The 20241-nt window shown below is 43.0% G+C and overlaps 1 protein-coding gene across 2 annotated transcripts; it reads right to left on the bottom strand.

The window, feature by feature from the left end:
- Positions 1 to 429: 429 nt before the first annotated feature.
- On the bottom strand, positions 430 to 14792 carry eif4h (eukaryotic translation initiation factor 4h). Of its 2 annotated transcripts, XM_080732345.1 has the most exons (7): positions 14700 to 14792; positions 9945 to 10132; positions 9665 to 9729; positions 7674 to 7791; positions 3570 to 3641; positions 1239 to 1415; positions 430 to 593 (listed from the first exon to the last, which is right to left on the bottom strand). In XM_080732345.1, the coding sequence occupies exons 1-7, from the start codon at positions 14762 to 14764 to the stop codon at positions 454 to 456; spliced, it is 825 nt and encodes a 274-aa protein (XP_080588471.1). In that variant the 5' UTR covers positions 14765 to 14792; the 3' UTR covers positions 430 to 453. The 2 variants fall into 2 exon arrangements, with proteins under 2 accessions (XP_080588471.1, XP_080588470.1); XM_080732344.1 differs by lacking the exon at positions 3570 to 3641 and having other exon boundaries at positions 1239 to 1430.
- Positions 14793 to 20241: the final 5449 nt, after the last annotated feature.

The raw sequence follows: 20241 nt of genomic DNA, 5'->3' as shown, positions 1-20241 counted from the left end.
CATGCATGTGTGTTTGTGTGTTATCTACTGTGTATACTGTATTATGTGTGTGATTATTTTGTGTTTTTTATTCCCTCTTAAGAATAGTTTTGCTCAAACTGGGAAAAAAAAGAAAAGAAAAAAACAACAGGAAGTGGCATTTGTATTAGTAGAAGAAGAACAAGGAGAGTTGTTGTCGTCTAATCAGCTGTTTAGAAGGAGGCGGAGCCACTGGCCTTCCTTCCCGTTGGCATCATTTTCTTTTTAATTGTTTTGTGTTTTTTTCTTCCTTTTTTTTAAGTCCTCTATCTATAATCCATACACACCATGATACAGTCCCCCCTCATCATCATCACCACCATCATCATCATCATCATCAACCCCCCCCCTCCCACCCCTCCTCCTCCTCCCCTCCCCCTCCCACTACCCTGCCCCGCCCCCCAACAGCAGCAGGGAGGGCCCAAGCAAAGTCTCTTATTCCTTCCCTTCCTTCTCCTTCTCCTCCCGGGGCTTGGCGCCCCCGAATATGGCGGATTGGGGATTGGCCACCTGGTTGAGCGGAGCCCCTACCGTGCGAGGTTTCAGCTGCAGCCGCGGCCTCTGGGCGCGTTCCTCTGCAAAACACACACATACACACCATCGGTATACATAAGATTAGATCAGTGGTTCTTAACCTGTGAAATTATTTTTGAGGGGTCCCCAGATGATTTAACTTAACGTGCAACATGGTTTCTCATTCAACAGTAAACAAACCAACATAAAGTTTTGAAGTGTATAGAGGGTATATGCACATTCCTAAAATGACAATTTAAGGACTTTTTAATTCCTATAAAATGACAAATCAAACATTGGCCAAATTGTCAAATATTAGAGGCAGAAATTGTGAAAATAGCCGATCTACATGCTCACAACGAGCATGTAGATCTGCTATTTTCACAATAAAACCATATTATACAAAATGTAATGCCTCAACTCTTAGTGCTCAGGGTGGGGGGGGAATCTTTCAAAGGAATGTCATAAATACAAAATATAAATCTAATAATTACCATAAATACGTTTGTGCAACAACTTACTGCCCGACAGTGACAATATAATAGTAACAACTAAAATGACAGAGATGCTTTCCTGGATTGAAAAGGTACAGTTTTCCATAACCAATACGGCCCACAGCCAAATACACATGAAAACCTTGGCATGAAAACCTTTGGGAATCACTGATATACGCAGATGTGCAATTATTAGTAGTAAGAAGTTGTCACCAGCAGAAGGTTCTCGGAAGTCTGTGTCTCCTCCGCGTGGGGGAGGTCCGTCTCTATAGCGGCCCCCCATCGATCCTCCTCCTCCTCCTCCTCCTCCTCCTCCCCTCCTGTCACCACCTGGCCCGCCCCGACTGTCCCCTCCTCGACCTCGGCCGTAGTTATCGTCTCTGAAGCCCCCTCCTCCTCCTCCCCCTGGCGGACAGAGACAGCAGCGTGGTTAGACTAGTTGAGGTCAGAGTCAAGAGAACGTTGAGTGAGGCACTGGAGAGACGATCCACCTGGAACAGGGTCGTTAATAAAAGCTGAAATTAAAAAAATGTAAGATGGGAGTCACTGGCTCACTTGGGAGGCTCTGCAGTCATTACGCTGCTGCGGGTTGAGGTCAATTTATGCTTCGTGCCACAAGTGTAGAACGGGAAAAAAATGACATCAAAATGATAAATTGTGTTGTGATAGAACGACCTTTGCACCACCTCCTACCTCTGGAAAAACAAAAAGATGCACAAGACTACAGCCACTTCCTGGTTTACATTTTGTATGGGGACACGCCGTCAGCGGGTCACGGAGAGTATAAACGATCAAAACCAAGTAACCCAGACACTTGGCAGCGCGACATGTTGTGACAGTGACACATTTGTCGTTCAAAGCAGAAATTGACTTTAGTACATAATAACTAAATACCAATACCATTTTTAACAGACTCACAGGTCAGATAATTACAGATGTTTCGAACCCCTGCCGTTATTTCATGGTCTTATGTTCAGTTGTCATTTAATACTGTTAAGTTGTTGTCTTTTAACACTGTTGATTTCAGTTGTCTTTTAACACACGGTTGTGTTCATTGCCTTTTTAAACCTGTTGTGTTCAGTTGTTATTTTAAAAAGTAATAGCCAGCCAGCACTCCCAAGTCATTCTGGTACTTTTAATACATAAATGCACGGACAGCATTTATGGACGCTTTTCGGCATCAAACCTTGCGGTGAGAAAGACTTACGCGCTCAGAAAAGGCTTGACGTCAAAACACGTTTAAAGTACCAGAAGGACTTCAGACTTTCTTACTGTGAATCCGAGCACCCAGCAAACTGCATTATATACAGACTGTGTTCGTTTTTTTTGTTTTCTACAGTTGTCTAACACCCTGTTGTGTTCAGTTCAGGTCCCAACAGTTGGACAACCTGGTTAATTTAAACAGGTGGCAAGGCGCCCCCTGGAGGGAGGCATCTCTTAATTAACTGACAGGGCTATCCTAGTGCTAGAGAATACATTCTAATCGATAATATGAAACGATATGAACTCATATCTTGATGATTACCACATCACTTGAATATTAGTGCGAGTAAATTACAATTTGCAATTGCAGGCATTTAGCAGGCGCCCGTCATGAACCCTGGTCAACAATCGACAGGGTAAAATAGACTTGTAAGTAGAGTGCAGAGAAATCTATTTAGTGCTTCACTATTATCCATCAACTATCCAAAAAGGTGTCCGGCAGAGAGTACTACAAGGTTCTTTGTTCCATGACTCTGCAATTCTTTCCATTCATTCATTTGTTTTTACCTTTTTTTTTTAATCCCCGGTTTAAAACCAACACCTTGCCTTGCGCTGTCCTTGTCATTTTGAAGCGAAACATGTGGCAGTGTTTTCAAACAACAATTAGATAAAAGGGACATTAATATATGTCCTCCTCAGTCTTTTATCTACCAAGCTCACAATCTGGACATGGCAGTGAAAGGTATGGCATTACTCAGCCTTTTACCTAAATCAGGAGTGAGTCTGCAGTCCTTACTGTAAGGGCGAGTTCATGTCACAGCTTGTGAGCCAGGAGGGAGAATTCACTTCATCCATCTTTATCCTAATATTCACAAATCTATTTGTTGAGCCATGAAGTGATTGTGAGGCTATTGTACTGAGAATAAGGTCTCATTACAATAGCCACTCTACACACCTCCAAGTTGTACTTACTAGTACTGGTTACTTGTTCACTTTTTTGTGCTTGACCACGAATGTTAAGTTTGTCTTGTATTCTAGTTTCTTTGAAGCACTAAATCGATTTATTTGCATACTCATTTCACACTGGTAAGTTGCTCTGGATAGTGTCTGCTAAATGCAAAAATTTGGTTTGTAAAATTGATTATTGATTCAACTCTGTACACCTCTAGATTATACTTATTGAATCAACCCCACCATCAGTATCTGGCTGATGGCTAGCAACATGCACTCCTCCGGGGAGCACCTTGCTTTGCCTCAAAAACCAGACGGGAGTGCCTGGTTGCCTGATTGAGAGAGCATGTGATTGCTGTTATATTAGCAGCAGCAGCAACATCATCGCACCTCCTGAGTGGTCGTAGTTGTCATCTCTGGATTCTCGACCTCCTCTGTGACCCATTCCACGAGAACCTCTACCTGCAGGTAACAATGTTAGGTTAACACCAGAGGAGCACGGGAAAGAGGGAAGCGGACCTCTCCTGGAGGAGAGGTTAGATGGAGAGGAGGGCTATCCTGTAGTGGTGCTAATGGCACACTGAGGGGTCCGAGTGACAATTTTTCAGTGTGACCGTGTTTCACAAAGGATCGCCCATACGTTCTTCTGATTGGTTGAAATGAAAGAACAAGAACTGTCCATTTTTACCCCTTTTTACGTTTCGCAGATAAAGTATAGTTTTTGTCTGCGACACAGGAGCGCCGCCTGAAGCATACTTGAGAGGCACCGCCAAACATTGCGAAGTCTACTTCAGCTGACTCAGCGCCGCCCGAGTTCTGTCCCGATAGGGACATAATTGTACATAATCGTAAATCACGTTTTGGGGTGAGGGTTCGGCATCAAAGTGACTACTGGCCAATCACAGAACGTCTTTTCCGGGACTAGGCAAAAAACTGTCATAGATTGTATGTACGCAGTCTCAGTACTCTGTCTGTCTGTCTGTCTGTCCGTCCGTCCGTCCTACCGGGACAAACAACACTGTCCTACAGACAAACAGCATTAACTAGTCTGTTTTAAAAGACAATACACACGTTCAAATTGAGAACAAAACTGTCATTCCAAACTCTGTTCAGCATAAAAATAATCAACATATTGTCTTAAGTTTTGGAATGGAGGCGTGTTGTGCCTCACTCGACTGTCCCTTGGGTTTTGGCATGGTAGCGCAGCTTTTTGTGTCTAGTTGTGCAGCGTGAGGCAGAGAGAGAGAGGGGCAGTGCTGAGGATCGTTTATGTTACTGCATTGCACATTTCTCACCTCAAATGTTTTGAGTTACGGAAGATAAAGAACGTAGCAGCCCAAGTATCAGCCCCGAGTATCTCTAAAATGAAAATCAGGTGCGAGTGGAGGTCGGAACAAGTAGTATGGGAATCACACAGATCAATTATTGATGATTCATAATTATTCATTAATATATTCATAAGTAATCACAGTGCTTTTGCGTTTGACTGTAGTGATCGAGATTAGACTTTTGCCGACTTTTGACGAAAATACACCAACGAGTTTTGTCATCTATTGTATTAGTTAGTTATGTCCTCATTATGACCACGGATATGTTCTAAAAATGTGAAAAACATATTTTTTATGTCATTAGGTCTTTCATCTGAATTATTCAGAGGTCTAATTCAAAGGCCCGAGTTTCCCGGGCTATTAGATTAATTCGATTTAATTCAAAACAATAAAAAATCGGATCGCCGAAATCCGGTTTCTAAGTACTCCAAAAACAGTGCTTCCTGTTTGGGGCCCGGAAACTGATACAGAGGGCCGGAAACGGGGGGCGGGACAACATCTTTCTCTGTGTCAATCTATCCTCTGTTCACTTCCTCGTTAGACAAAGCTGGAGCTAATGCAGCAAACGTGGCATGGATTTTACAGATTTTTTCGCTCACGAGTGGACCATGACGTGCGCACGAATCGTGCATGATGGACAGACACGCACGCGCCCGCGTTAAAATCTAAGAAACTCGCCTGCCGTTTTTTAATGGCAGTAAATGAGTCAAAGAGGTTATTATGGAGACATTACCCAGATTTAGTGAAATTGTAGAATAATGTTCAAATCCTATATCAGAAAGATTACAATCAACCAATAGAGTTGGAGAGGATTAGAAGGACAGAACCTGTATAGAAATGAGTAATAAGAAGCAAAGCGGTTAGTCTCTGATGCCAAGCAGACAGGCTGTAGAGGTAAGGATTAGTCATATTGTTCTCAGTACAACAGTGGTTCTCAAACATTGTCATGTCAAGGACCCCCCAAATTATGGATTTGCATTTGGCCGTGCAACCCAAGATTGTGCCAGGGACCACAACAACAACATAGATACAAGATCTATGTTGTTAAAATGTTTAAAATATATAACATTACTTGAAAACTACAGATCAACAAGCCCAAAAATACACCCCAGTCCACAGATCCCACTTTGAGAACCACTACAGTACAGAGACGGGGGGAAAAGAATGCAGGTTAGGAGAAGTAACTGTCCTCCAAGTCTGTGCTGATGATCTGATAACATGAAGCTCAGGTAAAATGTCTTTCCTTCCCCCCAAATGTCCACCACACCATAAAAGACCAGGTTTGTTTACCTTTATTATAACAAGGTTTTCACAAAGGTGCACAGGTTGCACAGAGGCACCCTGGTCAACCGAGGAGGGCGGGGGGGTTATTTTCAGACCATGTCCCAATATGAGATTTTTGAAACGATATTTGGGGTGTTTCCCTGAAGTTCTGAACTGCCTTCACTGAATGTGTGTGTGCCAATCCATGCTTCATTTTAGAGAAGTATCTTCTGAAGTTCTGTTGTATTCTATTGCTAGTCTGGCCAATTCACATACTCATATCTAACTTTGTAAGTCATCGCTACAACATTCCCCTTATTTATTTTATTATGTTTTTGTGTGGATCTGCAAATCAGTCCCCAGGACTGAGAAGAACTTTAACCCCTGGGTGCATATAGTGTGCGACATGAAATGTGAGCTCACCATAAACACTCTAATCATTGTTTATTTATCATCACGGACTGTCTGGACACATTGCTTTTTCACCACGATGAGAACAAATCCATAAAGCCCCAGCCCTAGACTGAACACTCGTCATGTTATATTAGTCTGAAAAGAGTTAAGGTTATAATTAGACTGAACACTGTAGCGTTATATTAGGGTGAACACAGTGAAGTTATATTAGACGTAACACTGTAGCGTTATGTTAGGATTAACACAGTAACATTATATGCCCCAGCTGATGCCCTGAACCAGGTATCAGGATTAGGCTCTGAGCATGCTTGTAGTCCCAGGTTTCCAGGTAAGTGGCAAACACGTTTCCTGTTCCTATTCAGTTTCCCATGGTCTCACGTAGCCAGACTGTTCTGAATATGAGTATCCGGCTTGGATTTCAGGAGGTGTAGTTCCAGACTCTATATAGCATTCGGAGATTGTAGAATAGTTTCCCATTTCCCATGGCTTTACTTGATACGAGCTACGAACAGGTGGAAATGCATGCGTTTCCAGTTCAAATCTTGTGAACTTGTGGGAAACTGAACCAGAACAGGTAAATGGTGCATTAATTCATAGATTTCTATCCAAAGTGCTTTACATGGAATGTGCATTACATTCACCCACACCCACATTCATAAACCGATGGCAGAGGAAACCATGCAAGGCACCAACCTGCACATCGGGAGCAATTAGGGGTTCAGCGTCTTGCTCAAGGACACTTCGACAACTCTGGGGGAGCCCGGAATAGAACTGGGAACCTCGAGGTTCCCATCCGGCCACTCTACCCCTGAGCCACTGCCTATTATAGCGCTATCAAAAATTAATATGTTGATTTTAAAATGTTTAAAAAGTAAAAATAATAATAACAATAAGTCAACGAAATTTCTCTGGCATTTCAATTTGAATTTCTAATTTCTAATAAACTAGTTAGTTTATCCCACGATTTTGCAACACATTTTTCTCCCAGTGCCAATTATCGAATGTAATCCTGGTCGCTACACTCCCTCTGCCCACCTGGGGAGAGCAACGGACTGACCTCATGCTTCCTTCTATGCATGAGGAGTCCAAGCAGCTTTTTTTTCACCTGACAGGGGGGGAGTTTCCCCAGTAGGACATAGCGCTTTGAAGGTACACGTTATTCCACCAGTTCCTCTCCCCTTCATCAGAAGCCCCGGCTGGCCAGGAGGAGGCAGTATAAGGACCAGGATTACTGCATGTTTTCTTTTGTTTTTTTTGTGAGGGCACCTACCCTAGGAGACACGGGGAGAACATGCAAACTCCACACAGAAAGGCCCTTTTCGCCAACCCCAGCAGGAATCAAACTCAGGACCTTCTAGCTGTGAGGCGACAGCGCTACCGACTGCACCACCGTGCCCCCCGCCACCGTGCCCACCACCGTGCGTGAGTGAATCTAGCTATAGCTATTTTAATAGTGAAGTGAATATAGTTGTAAGAGTTCATATATTACCCGTGTTGTCATCATGAGTACCTCTGTCATCCTTGCGGAATCCAAAGCCTCCACCTCCTCCCCGCTCCTGTCGCCGTCCCTCGGCGATGTCCACCCTGAGAGATCGCTCGCCTAGCAACTGGGGATGGGACGAGATGAAAATGCCATGTCACGATTATTGTGACCAAAAAGAATTGCGATTGACAATATTATCGAGACAATCAAAAATATCCCCCAAATCCATTATCCTGGGGTGGAACATTTGCCAAAAAATAGCAGATCTACAAGCTCACAACGCGTCACATTTGGTAGAGAGTGAAAAAAAGTATGTTATTTCCAGGTCCGTTTTACCAATTATAGAGGGTACCACTTATTATTTAAGTGGTACCAGATATGCAGATTGGCAAATAAAAGGTGAATGGGGCATAATTTCAATTTCAATCTCCACGATACGATTATTGTGAGTGTTTATATCACGATAAACGATAATCGTCCCATCTTAGTCTTAGTCGACTAGCTTTCTTCACTGAGGAATAAATCAAAACTAAATCAAAACTAAGCTATGAGCTATTTATAGTGCAATCATCACCCCAAGGGGTCTCTGTGCACTTCACAACAGTACATATATATATAAAAACATTCATTCAAACATTCTTCAGCTAGGCCTGGGGCGGTATGGACATTTTGTTACCGCGATTACCGTCTTCCCATTTACCGCCGGTACTGCGGTAATTACCGCACCCCCGTATCTATTAATTAAGGTTCGGCGATAAGCCAAAATATTGCAATCATCTTCCCAAAAGTCGCCTATCCACAGTGGAGAGGCGACACAGCCTGACTGCCCGAGTTATACTTCTCCGTACAGCACAGCGGGTCTGGCTTTCAAAGGAGCAGATCTACAAGCTCACAACACATCGCATCCGCGATGCGTTCTGAGCTTTTAGATCTGCACTGTCGGGTTACCATAGTAACGTAGGCTAGCTACTTGGGCTTTTCAGACACAAACAGCTATGTGAACAAACCAGAAGAGGAAGGGTAGTCAGATCGTGTACAGTGATTCTGTAAACTCACGTCACGTCTCAACTCTCAAATCGCAGTGATTGAGTGCTGCTATATACAGGTTTTAGTTACAAGACTTGACAGAAAAGGTTATAAAATCGCCGACGCGCCGCTGGACGGAGCACAACGTGCGACGCGGTGGAGAAAGTAAAATAGTTTCATTTTCGGTTTAGTCCACGCGGCCCGCGCTCCGCCAGTAATCCGTATGAATAAAAAAAGATATGCCACAACACAAGGTATGTATTAACATCCTTGTGTCGAGTGGATTACAGAGAAAGTTTATGCTGCAATGCATTGCTGCTCCGTCATAGAGTTGTGCTCCAGTCCGTACTACTCTACTGCCCTGCGTGCACTGTGCTGGTCTGTGTGTGAGTGACGTATGTGGGCGGCTTCCAACGTGTGGTACACGGCCCAGAGCAGAGCGGCATGGAGCGCATGCGGTCCTCGCTTCTCCCCCGTTTTAAAACTCGCTCGTTCTCAATAAAAATAGCCTATTTTTTTTCTTTTTTGACCGCGGTAAGGACCCTGACACCGCGGTAGGCCGCGGTATACCGCGATACGGCGGTACGGCGGTTACCGAACCCAGCCCTACATACAGCAAAAAAGATCATTATAAAAACAATGATACAAAAAAAACACCAGTAGCAAAACAACAAAGACAATAAAATAAAATGTGCTATGCAATGCATGGTCAAATACTAACCGTGCAGATCAGTAAAAAGTAGGGAGGACCAGGATGGTGGTCAACTCACATTGAGTACAACTAGGGGGAACCATAATGCAAGGAAAAAAGATGGGTTTTCAGCCTAGCTTTAAAGAAGTCCGTCATAGTTTGAAATAGGGTATTCCCTTATTGTACAAGAATAAATGGAGCAAAATATGGAGATTTGGCCTTGACTTCAATGATCACACACACACACACACACACACACACACACACACACAGTACTCACTGCGCCATCATATGTCAGAGCTTCTTTTAAAGACTCCAGTTCATCAAATTCTACATAACAGAATCCTGTAAAACAAAGAAAATTCAGTAAGAGAAGAAACAGTAACCAAGACTGTTGATGTTTTTGATGTAAAACTGTAAAATGTTTTATTTTCTAATATAATCGGTTAATAAATCGAATTTTTTAACTATTATAAATATAATGTATATAAAAAAAAAGTGCAAATAATTAAGCGATCCATTATGACACATTATCATGACCACGACGCATGCTTCCGGACCTTTAAATTTGTCTGTCTCTTTGTCCCGGACCAGGCGGACACTGCGGACGTTGAGGTCTTTGAAGATTGCGTCGATGTCCCCCTGGACCGTGTTGAAGGGCAGGTTGCCCACGTACGCTGTGAATGGAGGGTCTTCGGGAAGTTCCTTCTGCTTCCTGGGGGCGCCCATACCCCCACCTCCACGAGGCCTAACACACACGCACACAAACAAACAAAAACATAATCAAGAATTGTGAATCCAGGCGGATTTTCTATGGGGGGGGGGGGGGGGCAGATGATTAGCTTAAATGTGCAACATTGTTTTCTCATTCAACAGTAAACAAATCAACATACAGTATAAGTGTGTATACAGGCATCAGCCCATTTCTAAAATAAAAAATGTAAGACCTTTATAACACCAAAGTGTCATATATTAAAGGAGTGGCGACACCGGCCGAAAATTAACATTATGATACAGTAGGTCACGTGGTGTTTCTTCAAACAGTCTGAAAAGGAGGCGGGGCCGTATCAGTTAGTAGTGAATGTATACTTCGTCCGTCGTGCGGTGCCGCGCAATGTATACTTCGTCCGTCGTGCGGTGCCGCGCACAACCTTGTTGTTAGCGTGTAGCGCGGCTAGCGCTGCACCGCACGGCTATTTGCGAGAGCTATTGTGTGTGTACACACACACACACACACACGCGCGCGCGCGCGAGAAAGCACACACACAGGCTACACACACACAGAGTGTATGAGCCGCGGACCTCCTCTGCGGAGGAGGAGGAGATCGCTGGTCCCTCGTTCTACGGTTGCTCCGGTGTCCCGGGTGCTCCAGTCAGGTAAGGTTAGGGCAAGAGACAGCAGGGTATGGCCGACAAAACCGTCGCATAGACGGGGAGAAGCGTGTTGACCCTCGTACACCTTTTTTGAAGAAGACATGTACTTTTTTATCTAAAAAACCATTGATTTTATAGCGAATGCTATATCATTTTTACCCCTAGAACTGATAGTTTTAAAGTTGGTTTAGAAAGTCGGAAAGACACCTCGGACAGCTTTTTTTGGGGCATTTTCATTAGATAATGATATGGATAATCGACTCCGCCCCTCCCCCCATATTAGCCCAATCAAATTAATTTATTTCGGTACAGAAAGTACTACTTTCAGTACAGTAACTACAATAAATTAATTTGATTGGGTCATTTAATATGGGGGTACATGACATCATTAAAGAAATTGGCTAATTTGATAGCCATAATTAGCTGTTTTGGCCGTGTCACGCCCCCTTTAAGTAAGAAAGAGGCAAACAATGTGAAAATAGACGATCTACAAGCTCACAACGCCTCTCAGAGGCTTGTCAGGGTGGGGTCTCTCAAATATGATTATGTTTGCTCGCCACTTGCGAGGTTGTGCCATTACGTAATTGTTTCAGGAAATATGCGTATTGCGTTGTACAGACGGAGACACAAAGCCGGCATCTTCAGATTTATTCACTCTGGGCGCCAGTTTCAAAGATGTGCATATCGGGCACCCAAAACGGCGGCTCCGTGTGGCAGAAAGGTCTAAATGATTAAAAACGTATGTGGAATCACACAAGATCATTTTAGTATGGACGGCACCTTAATGTTTATGTTATTAAGTGTCAGTAAGCTAAACCTCATTCAGCACTGCCTGGTTGCAGGGTGCGAGCAAAGTTTTAAAATAAATTCCACAGTTTACGTTCCATAGCCTGGGGGGATGAGACCATCAGCTAAATGTGTTGTGCTTGACTGATTAGGTCAGTGAATGACCCAAGCCCACCATCGCTGTGATTGGCTGAGAAGCACCCAGCTTCCTATTTTACCAGGAAACTGCGTCACAATATTGGTTGAGAAAAGCCAATGCAGCTGGTCTTTAAAGTGTCATGAAGCCTATGCTGATTGACATTTGTTTAAAAAACACAGCAGATAAAAAGCAGCAGGGCAGTAAGCAACGCAATAATACAGGTTGTGTTAGAATTAGGCGTGACCGTAGCCATGGGTGTGCCAACTGCCAACTTGCAAACAGTCACCAAGTAAAAAGTAAGGAGCCTATATGTGGCCCATATGTCAGGAGCCCATCTCCTGTTTCTTTAGCGTGAGGCAGCTTGACATACAAGTAGTACACCCTTGGACATGACACTAGCATGTCTGAGGGATTTACCAATACAACACTTGATGCTGAGTGCCAAGCAATAGGTACCATTTCTTATAGTATTTGGTATGACTTGGCAGGGAACAAAACCCCTGACACCCCAACCACAGGGCAGACAGATGCTAACCACAAGGCCACTTAACTGGTAAAAAAAGAAAGAAAACATAAGTCTACAACAGTCAATGTACATTCATTGACACACCGAAATCTGACACACCCATTATACATTTTATTAGCTGCAGTTGTGTTGCTTACAGTGTTGTACTATAGATAATTATTTACATAAAATCATTGCATCATGCAGGCGATTACCAAACCTGTTGTCCATGCATGCATGCAGACACACACACACACACACACACACACACACACACACACACACACACACACACACACACACACACACACACACACACACACACACACACACACACACACACACACACACACACTTTAGTCCTATATCATGTTTATATGGCAAATAGTGAAAATAGCATATCTACAAATTCACAACATGTCAGAATGTGACACGTTATGTAGGCTAATAGATGTGCTATTTTCACATTAGCCCCTCTCCACATTTTCAAAATATGACATACCCCAAATGTCTGGTTGAAACATGGTTACATTTTGTTATTACTGTGCTTCAGGAGTTAAGAGTCTGTATGACAACAAGCTAACAGGCAAACAGCGGATGAAAGCAAGTGACGATTCATTTATGCTAAATATTTTTAAGGTCCAATGCACCCTCCTTCCCCTCCTCCCTTGTGATCTCTCTTTTTTTTAAAGATATGTTTTGGGGCTTTTATGCCTTTATTGATAGAACATTAGACTGACAGGAAATGGGGAGAGAGAAGCCAAGGGGAGTGACAGTGTCACGTACCAAAGGTAGTCGGGATCGGGACTCAAACCCCCAACACGCTATCAGGCTACACTGAGCCTATGTGGTATATGCCTGAACCAGTAGGCCAGCGGGTGCCCCCTCCCTTGTGATCTTTGGAATTCCTCCAAGGGTGACCAAAACTCCAGGTTGAAAAACACTATTCTAAGTCAACCGTCAACCAATGCAGAAAGAAACCCTCTGAATGCACAATAACTACAACAGAAACCCTGTCCCGCAATTCAATAACACTCGCTTAATATTAACCAGACAGGCAACAGCATGCCACCGGCAGAGGACTATGAAAATGCCCACTGGAGATGAATAAAGCTCAACATTATTTTGAAGACGAACCTAACATCACAACCAAAAAACAAGCATCAACACACACACACACACACACACACACACACACACACACACACACATTACAAGCTAAACATTTTGTTGCTTGTGTGTGCATTTTAATATCATTTTGTTTGTCATTTGCTGAATTTGACAAATTTCAATATGCTCTACACAAGATGCACCATGACATTGCTTTTATGATTGTGATATCTACAATATATGTTAACGAGACAAATAATGTGACATAACGTCTTACTTGTTTCTTTCTCTTCCATTCTTTCAACTTTTCTTTTTTAACTACAAACGACAGTTGCTTGTATGACTAAGACATTTCCCTCACTCTGTCAACACCTGTAAAACCTGTGATGTGTCAATTTGAGGTTGGTCGGTGGTTCACACACTGCCTGGAGCCCCTTGGGCCAGGCATTACTCGGGAGGGACAAGTCAATAGCCAGTTATTATGATGACATAATAACCAATAATCAGATATCATACCAGACTGCCATGATGTGTGTCGGACAACCTGTATTCCTGGGGGGCGGGGGGGGGGGGTCCACCCCCCTACTCCCCCACCCCAAACAGTCCCAGCAGGGGTGGTTAATGGAGGGAGGGCGGCGGGAGGCCCGACCTGCAGGCAGGGTGCTGCTGCAGTTAGCATGTTAGCCCCCACCTTGGTTGTAAACATGCTTCTAAACGCGTTCGTCCACAATCCACATGCACGCAGCCTGCTCCACAGAGCCTCCCCGCCGCTGAGCACCGCCTGACAGGTGGATTCACCTGCAGGACGCGTGCACAGCAGCCAGCGGGCTGCAGCAACAGCACGGCTCCGCCATTACAGACACACACACACCGTCCAGTCTGACACCAACCAAAACCATGTGGTTTGGACTTCACAAGCTGCTCTCCCAAGAGGTCCCCCTCCTCCTCCTCCTGCTGCAGCAGACCTGGTCCAGACCTGGTGGTCCGCGGACCAGATCCTCAGCGAACCCCACACAGCATGTCCGGGAGGCGGGTTAAGCAAAGTGTTCATAAATAAAAGCTAAATGTTGTTGTGTCAAACCCTCATGGGTCTTCTTCTTCTGCATAACTGTGTCTGTGTGTGCAAGTGTTGTATATGATGCTAGCTCGGGTTAGCAGGCCCCGGCTAGCGCGGCGCGAGGCCCCGGTGTTTCTCAGCGCTCCCCGGCCGCCCTCCCATTCACCTCGGCCGGGCCATGCCGCATAGGCGCCGCCCGGGGAGCGCCGGCCCGGGCGCTGCGACGCTTCCATAAACCCCGCAGCGCAAACGCGTTATTATCCCGCGGCGTTTCGCGGTTTCCACCCCCGCACGGACGCGTTTTTCCTCCGGTCGTGTGCGGCGCGCTGCGGTGCTCCACTCACCCTCTTCCCCCGCCGAAGCTGCCATAAGCCCGGTCCCGGTCATCGTAGTTGTCGTAGTCCGCCATGTTCCACACGATGTGCTGCTGTCCCAGTGTTACCAGATGGGAAATGTTGAATTATCGTACCGGAGGCTCAGAATTATCGTATTTGACATGAAACTATCGTACACGGCCAAAAAAAGAGAAATCACTCGCGTAAAAACGTAATTTCACAAAAAAATGCGTCTTTAGTGTAAGAAACGACCTCGTTTTAGACTCCTGCGTGACAAAAACGCATCAGATATGCTGTGTGGAGGCAGGCAACTTCTTGGAGCTTACACAAATAAAAGCCTGAAACTGGTCTGGAAAGATGCAACCAGTGTTTTTAATGCCTTTTTAATGCCAGTACAGATCTAGGGTCAGATTGACTGATTTCCTGGCTTATTTTGAGAAGCCAAACCAGATCCCAGATCAGCAGCCAAGGAAAATAGTGAATTCACGCTCTTTTTGATGATATGCCGAAATTATCGTACATTTGGGCATTTTTGGAATTATTGATCGTACATCGTACAGAGGGTCAAATTATCGTACAAATACGATAATTATCGTACGTCTGGCAGCAGCTGTCCGCACGCTGCAGCGGGGACTGTTTTACCCTGTATTCTATTTGAACAGGCATCTCCCAAACTGTTGGCATCAGCAGTTTACACTTTTCAGGGGGGGATCTTATTACAACCTTAGAAGCACATTATTTATGTATTTACATGGGGTATTGCAACGTGTTTTGTATCACATTATTGTTGTAAATACCATATTAGGAATTATAACCATAATAATTATGATAATAATAATAATGTATTAACAATGATAATGTAATATTATATGTGTGATAAACCATGCACGTATGTCTCAAATTATAATAACGTTGTTAAATGTATGACAGGAAATGCTGTTATGCAAATATAAATTAAGGTATAAAAGTACCTTGTGCTCTCAGTTTAGTTGTCCAGCGTGTGCCTGACTCACAACATTCATGCATCATCACCTCCACTGTGTTTTACCCAGACTGTAAACATAGTTTTACCAATACAAATACCAATGGTTCAAGATTTTTCAAAAATGTTCAAAAATAGCTATTTTGGAATATCCAACGTTTACAATGAGGATAAAGTGGTTAAAATGATTGTGATGCTGTATTAACAAAGTTTAACAAACTTTGAGCTCCACAGTCACTACCACTACAACCACCAAGACAAAGTTATACATGCACATGATGCACACGCACGCGCGCGCGCGCGCGCGCACACACACACACACACACACACACACACACACACACACACACACACACACACACACACACACACACACACACACACACACAGTTAACAACCACAGTAATCACACAATAGGCTATATGACTTATATCACAGAGTAATACTACCACAGAGTAACACTTCTAATGCAATATATATCTTTCTATTGTAGGAGGCCAGAGGCCTACTATCTATTTGCATTGTCTATCCTTGCCTCCCCCTGACTTTTCTATTGTAAATACCATTTATTTTTGTTTTGTTTTTAGTTTTTTTTGTACTGTTTTTCTGATGAGATCAGTATCTCTGTCATTATTATGAGTTTTTTTAAAGGACTTGTCATGAAACTGAACCTGTTCCTATATGCAAACTTCAAATACATTCTTCAATCAATCAATCAACACGGTAATACTACTGTGTGCTATAATCACTCGTTATTACTTGTATTACACATATAATAGCCTACTTCCAAATACAATTTCTCAGAGCCTAATGTATGGAATTGCGTTTATTATATGCTAGTAGCTATTTTGTTGATGCTAGGACGGAGTGGACCATATTAAAGTAATCAACAGAAACATTACTTTTTCTGAGGAAAGGCTTTTTCATTTTTATTTAATTACCTGGGTAATGAGCCATTCATGCATGCATGTTGGCAACAATCTAACACCATTTAGCTACTGTGTGTCTTTCTGTGTCTCATTCCAGAGACTACTTGTCTGAACTCATATTCTGTTCTCATACAAATGTTTTGACAATGGAATGACCATAAGCTTTAACACAGCAGGCATGTGATGATATGGCGTGTTTTATCATAACAGATAATGTCTTACAAGCTACAATCCATGACTTAATTCAACAAATAAACCATTTATTTTAAAGATCTGTAGGTAGCATAATTATCATTAATCCTACTAAGTACTGCTGGTTTGCACATCCTACCAGGACCTCTAGTACTGCTGGTTTTATACGCAGCAGGATTAGTAGGGGTTCTGGGGTTGGGAGCCACAAAGTTAAATGTCAAATAAATGATAAACAGACTACAGAGTACAGACCACTGTCAGACATCTGTCAGTTTAATAGGAATAGTTCAACATACTGTACAGATGTACTGAATGATGAGAACACACATAGGGTTGGGATCCTTTAGGATTTAAACGATTCCCTCTTAAGGGTCTGATTCCTTAACGGTTCCCAGTAACCAGTAGCGGGTTCCGTTTGGACCCTTACAGGTCTGTATCTCTGAGTGTACAAAATATACACTCTCAGAGTTATGGTGGTCCTCGAAAATGAAACGTTTGAGAACCACTGGTACTGTAATCATATCGCAGACGTGAAGTCTACATAACCAGCTCTGGCAGTGTGATAAAAAAAAAAAAACAGTTCCGGAAACGGTTCCAAATGTGAAGGAACCGATTACGGTTTCCGCAAAGTTGGATCCGGTTCCTGCTGTTCCTCCGGTTCCGGATCCCAACCCTATAACCACAATGACGTAAATACTGTGAAAGAACCAATATAATAAAAAATAAAAACGTTATTTTAGTCTGTCAGAATAACAACTGCAGTGCAACCTAGCTCAACACAGTACCAGAGGTGAGTAGTAAACACCTGAGTTGACAATATTAATAATAACCTACATAGTTGTCTCCACCAGCCGAAGGCATGGGGGAGAGTATGTTTTCCCCTTCGTCCGTCCGTGTGTCCGTGCGTGCGTGCGTCCGTCCGTGCGTCCGTGTGTCCTCGCAGTTTGTGTGCAGCTAATCTCAGTCGCCGTTGGCCCGGTCGCTGCCAAAGTGAGCACACACATTCCCTGGATGCCAATCTAGAATCTCTGCCCTAAATTTTTCAAATGGGCCTTTTCTAGCGCCACCTAGTGGCCGATTTTTGTTTGACACATTTCTGTGCACTACTCTTACAGATTTTGTCCAGAAATCCTACAAATCGGTAGGCAGTATCTCGACAGTCATGTGATCGATATAGATCTGTCCGATTTTTCATATTCCATCCTGATTGGCTAAGATTGGCTTCCAAAGTTTGTAGGATTGAGCCGTTTTGATCAAAATGCCTCAAATCCCAAACGCAAAGTGCAATTATCACGAAATCGCGCACACACGTTCCCACTAGGTCGAGGAAGAAATGCCACTTCAAATTTTTTAAATCAGCCTCATGGTGGCGCTATAACAGGCCCATTTGTGGTTTTACCTATAACTCCACCGATCAGTTTCAAACTTTGTAAGCGCACTCCCTAGAGGCTAAGGATAAACCTTTGCCCTGCATTTTTCACATCAGCCTTTTATAGCGCCACCTTTGGGCCGACTTATGTAAAACACATCTTTGGATATTACTCCTTGAGATTTTATCCAAAAATCACGCAAATCGGTACACAGTATCTCTATAGTCATGTGATCAAGTCCGATCTGTCTGATATTTCATATTCCATCCTGATTGGCTAAAGTTTGCAGGATTGCTCCGTTTTTGAACAAAATGCCTCAAATCATCAACGCAGCTTGCGATTACCGTGAAATTTGCCACACATATTCCCACTAGGTCAAGGAACAAATGCTACCTTTTTCACATTGGGCTGTTATAGCGCCACCAGCAGGTAGACTTTAGCAAAACACATTTCTGGAACACAATGCTTCAAATCATGCATGCAGTGTCCGATTGCCATGAAAGATCTAAGGTGACGAACATATGCCACCCTTTTTACATTGGCCTATTTAATTATACAGTGGCACACCCTGGTGGAGACCTGTGCTCGGAAGAGCACTGCTTCTAGTTTGTACTTATTTTATCAAGACGTCTTGAGCCATATGTGCCGCCGTCAGTCTCTAGAAATGTTTGACAGGAGTTAATGTTGAATTTCTTTGAGTGCTGCTTACCGCTCCTACGTCTGGCTTTGTGTGTAGGTCCCTATGTCCCTATGTCCGTATGAGTACGAGACTAACGTCATAGAAAGTACGCAGAGACCGACATCACCACAGCTGATGTCACAGACAGAACGGCCCATACAAGGAGATATGCATTGTGTCATGTTTGAGACCTTACGAAATGTGCACAGCTCACTTCGCACAGGTGTTATTTTCTTTTAGTGTCTGTATTTAGTGTATATCAAAAATGACATTAGGTTACTTAGTTAAAGGATAAGGCCGGTGTAATTGCATTTTACTCTTATTGTCAACAAAATACATATTCCTACTTTACAGCATGGTCCATCTTATGAAAACAAAATATAGTATAGTATAATATTCTTTACATTATTTATAGTGTCAGGGAAATTCCGCTTTAGCTTTGCGCATGGCTGCTCAGATGGTCGGCCTCTCTACCCACTAAGCTATGGCCGCCCGAATCTCAAGAATTCACTGTGTAAAAAAAAAGAAAAAAAAGAAAAAGAAAATGAAAACAAGTCATATTATTGAAAAATATCAGATATACAAGCTCACGGCGCGGCAACGAGTGCCATGCTGTGAGCTTGTAGATCTGCTATTTTTGAAAAATTGTGAAAATTTGAGCAAGTCTTTGAATATTTTTGACCCGATTCTATAAATGTCTTCTAAAACATTGGTTCTCAAACCTTTTCATGTCAAGGACCCCAAAATTACATGTATTTGCCCCCACCCCCATCTCAAAATATTTAGTTCCAAGGAGTCCAGGGAGTCCCCCTGAAGCAAACATTTGAGTTACAAATGTTCGCTTATAGGCCTATTCAAAGATTTGAAAAAAAGGTCACGAATTTTCAAAAATAGCAGATCTACAAGCTTGTGTCAAAAAAAAAAAGAAAAAGTCTCAGTCATACTGTAGCTTTGGTCATATTCATTATTGCGATGAACATTTGAAACATGGAACATGATAATTATAGATTTTAACGACATGCTAGGTATATAAACTTTGTTGAAACATATACCGTCTCTGTCGGGTGGAAACTTCATTATGTCCAAAGAAAGCTGTTACTTTTCAGGAAAAGGAAGAAAAAGAACCTGCGATCCAAATGGATCAAATGTTGTTGTGATTTTGGCGAGAACTTAGCTCTTGTTAATACTTTTCACTGGTTAAATGTTTATAAAACCTACAGACATAAACACCTTCACTTTATCTTAGAAAATATATATATATTAAAAATAGCAAAAATAGATCTACCAGCTCACAACGCTACACATCACGAGGCTGTTATACTTGTGTGACACATGCTGTAGAATGACGAAGTAGGGCGTTGATGTACGAAAAAACAAACGTATAAAGTTGAAATATGGA

The sequence above is a fragment of the Nannobrachium achirus genome, assembly GCF_963921795.1.
Source record: "Nannobrachium achirus genome assembly, chromosome: 8".
NCBI classification, from domain to species: Eukaryota; Metazoa; Chordata; class Actinopteri; order Myctophiformes; family Myctophidae; genus Nannobrachium; species Nannobrachium achirus.
Note: the sequence above shows the minus strand (reverse complement) of the source record. Positions and strands in the feature narration are given on the sequence as shown.

Excerpts from the sequence above, each read along its gene's own strand:
- eif4h (XM_080732345.1), bottom strand. The coding sequence starts at position 14,764 with ATGGCGGACTACGACAACTACGATGACCGGGACCGGGCTTATGGCAGC. Across the intron at positions 10,133-14,699 it reads AGCTTCGGCGGGGGAAGAGG|GCCTCGTGGAGGTGGGGGTA; the intron begins GTGAGTGGAGCA and ends CGTGTGTGTTAG. Across the intron at positions 1,416-3,569 it reads CAACTACGACCACTCAGGAG|GGGGCTTCAGAGACGATAAC; the intron begins GTGCGATGATGT and ends GAGGAGGAGGAG.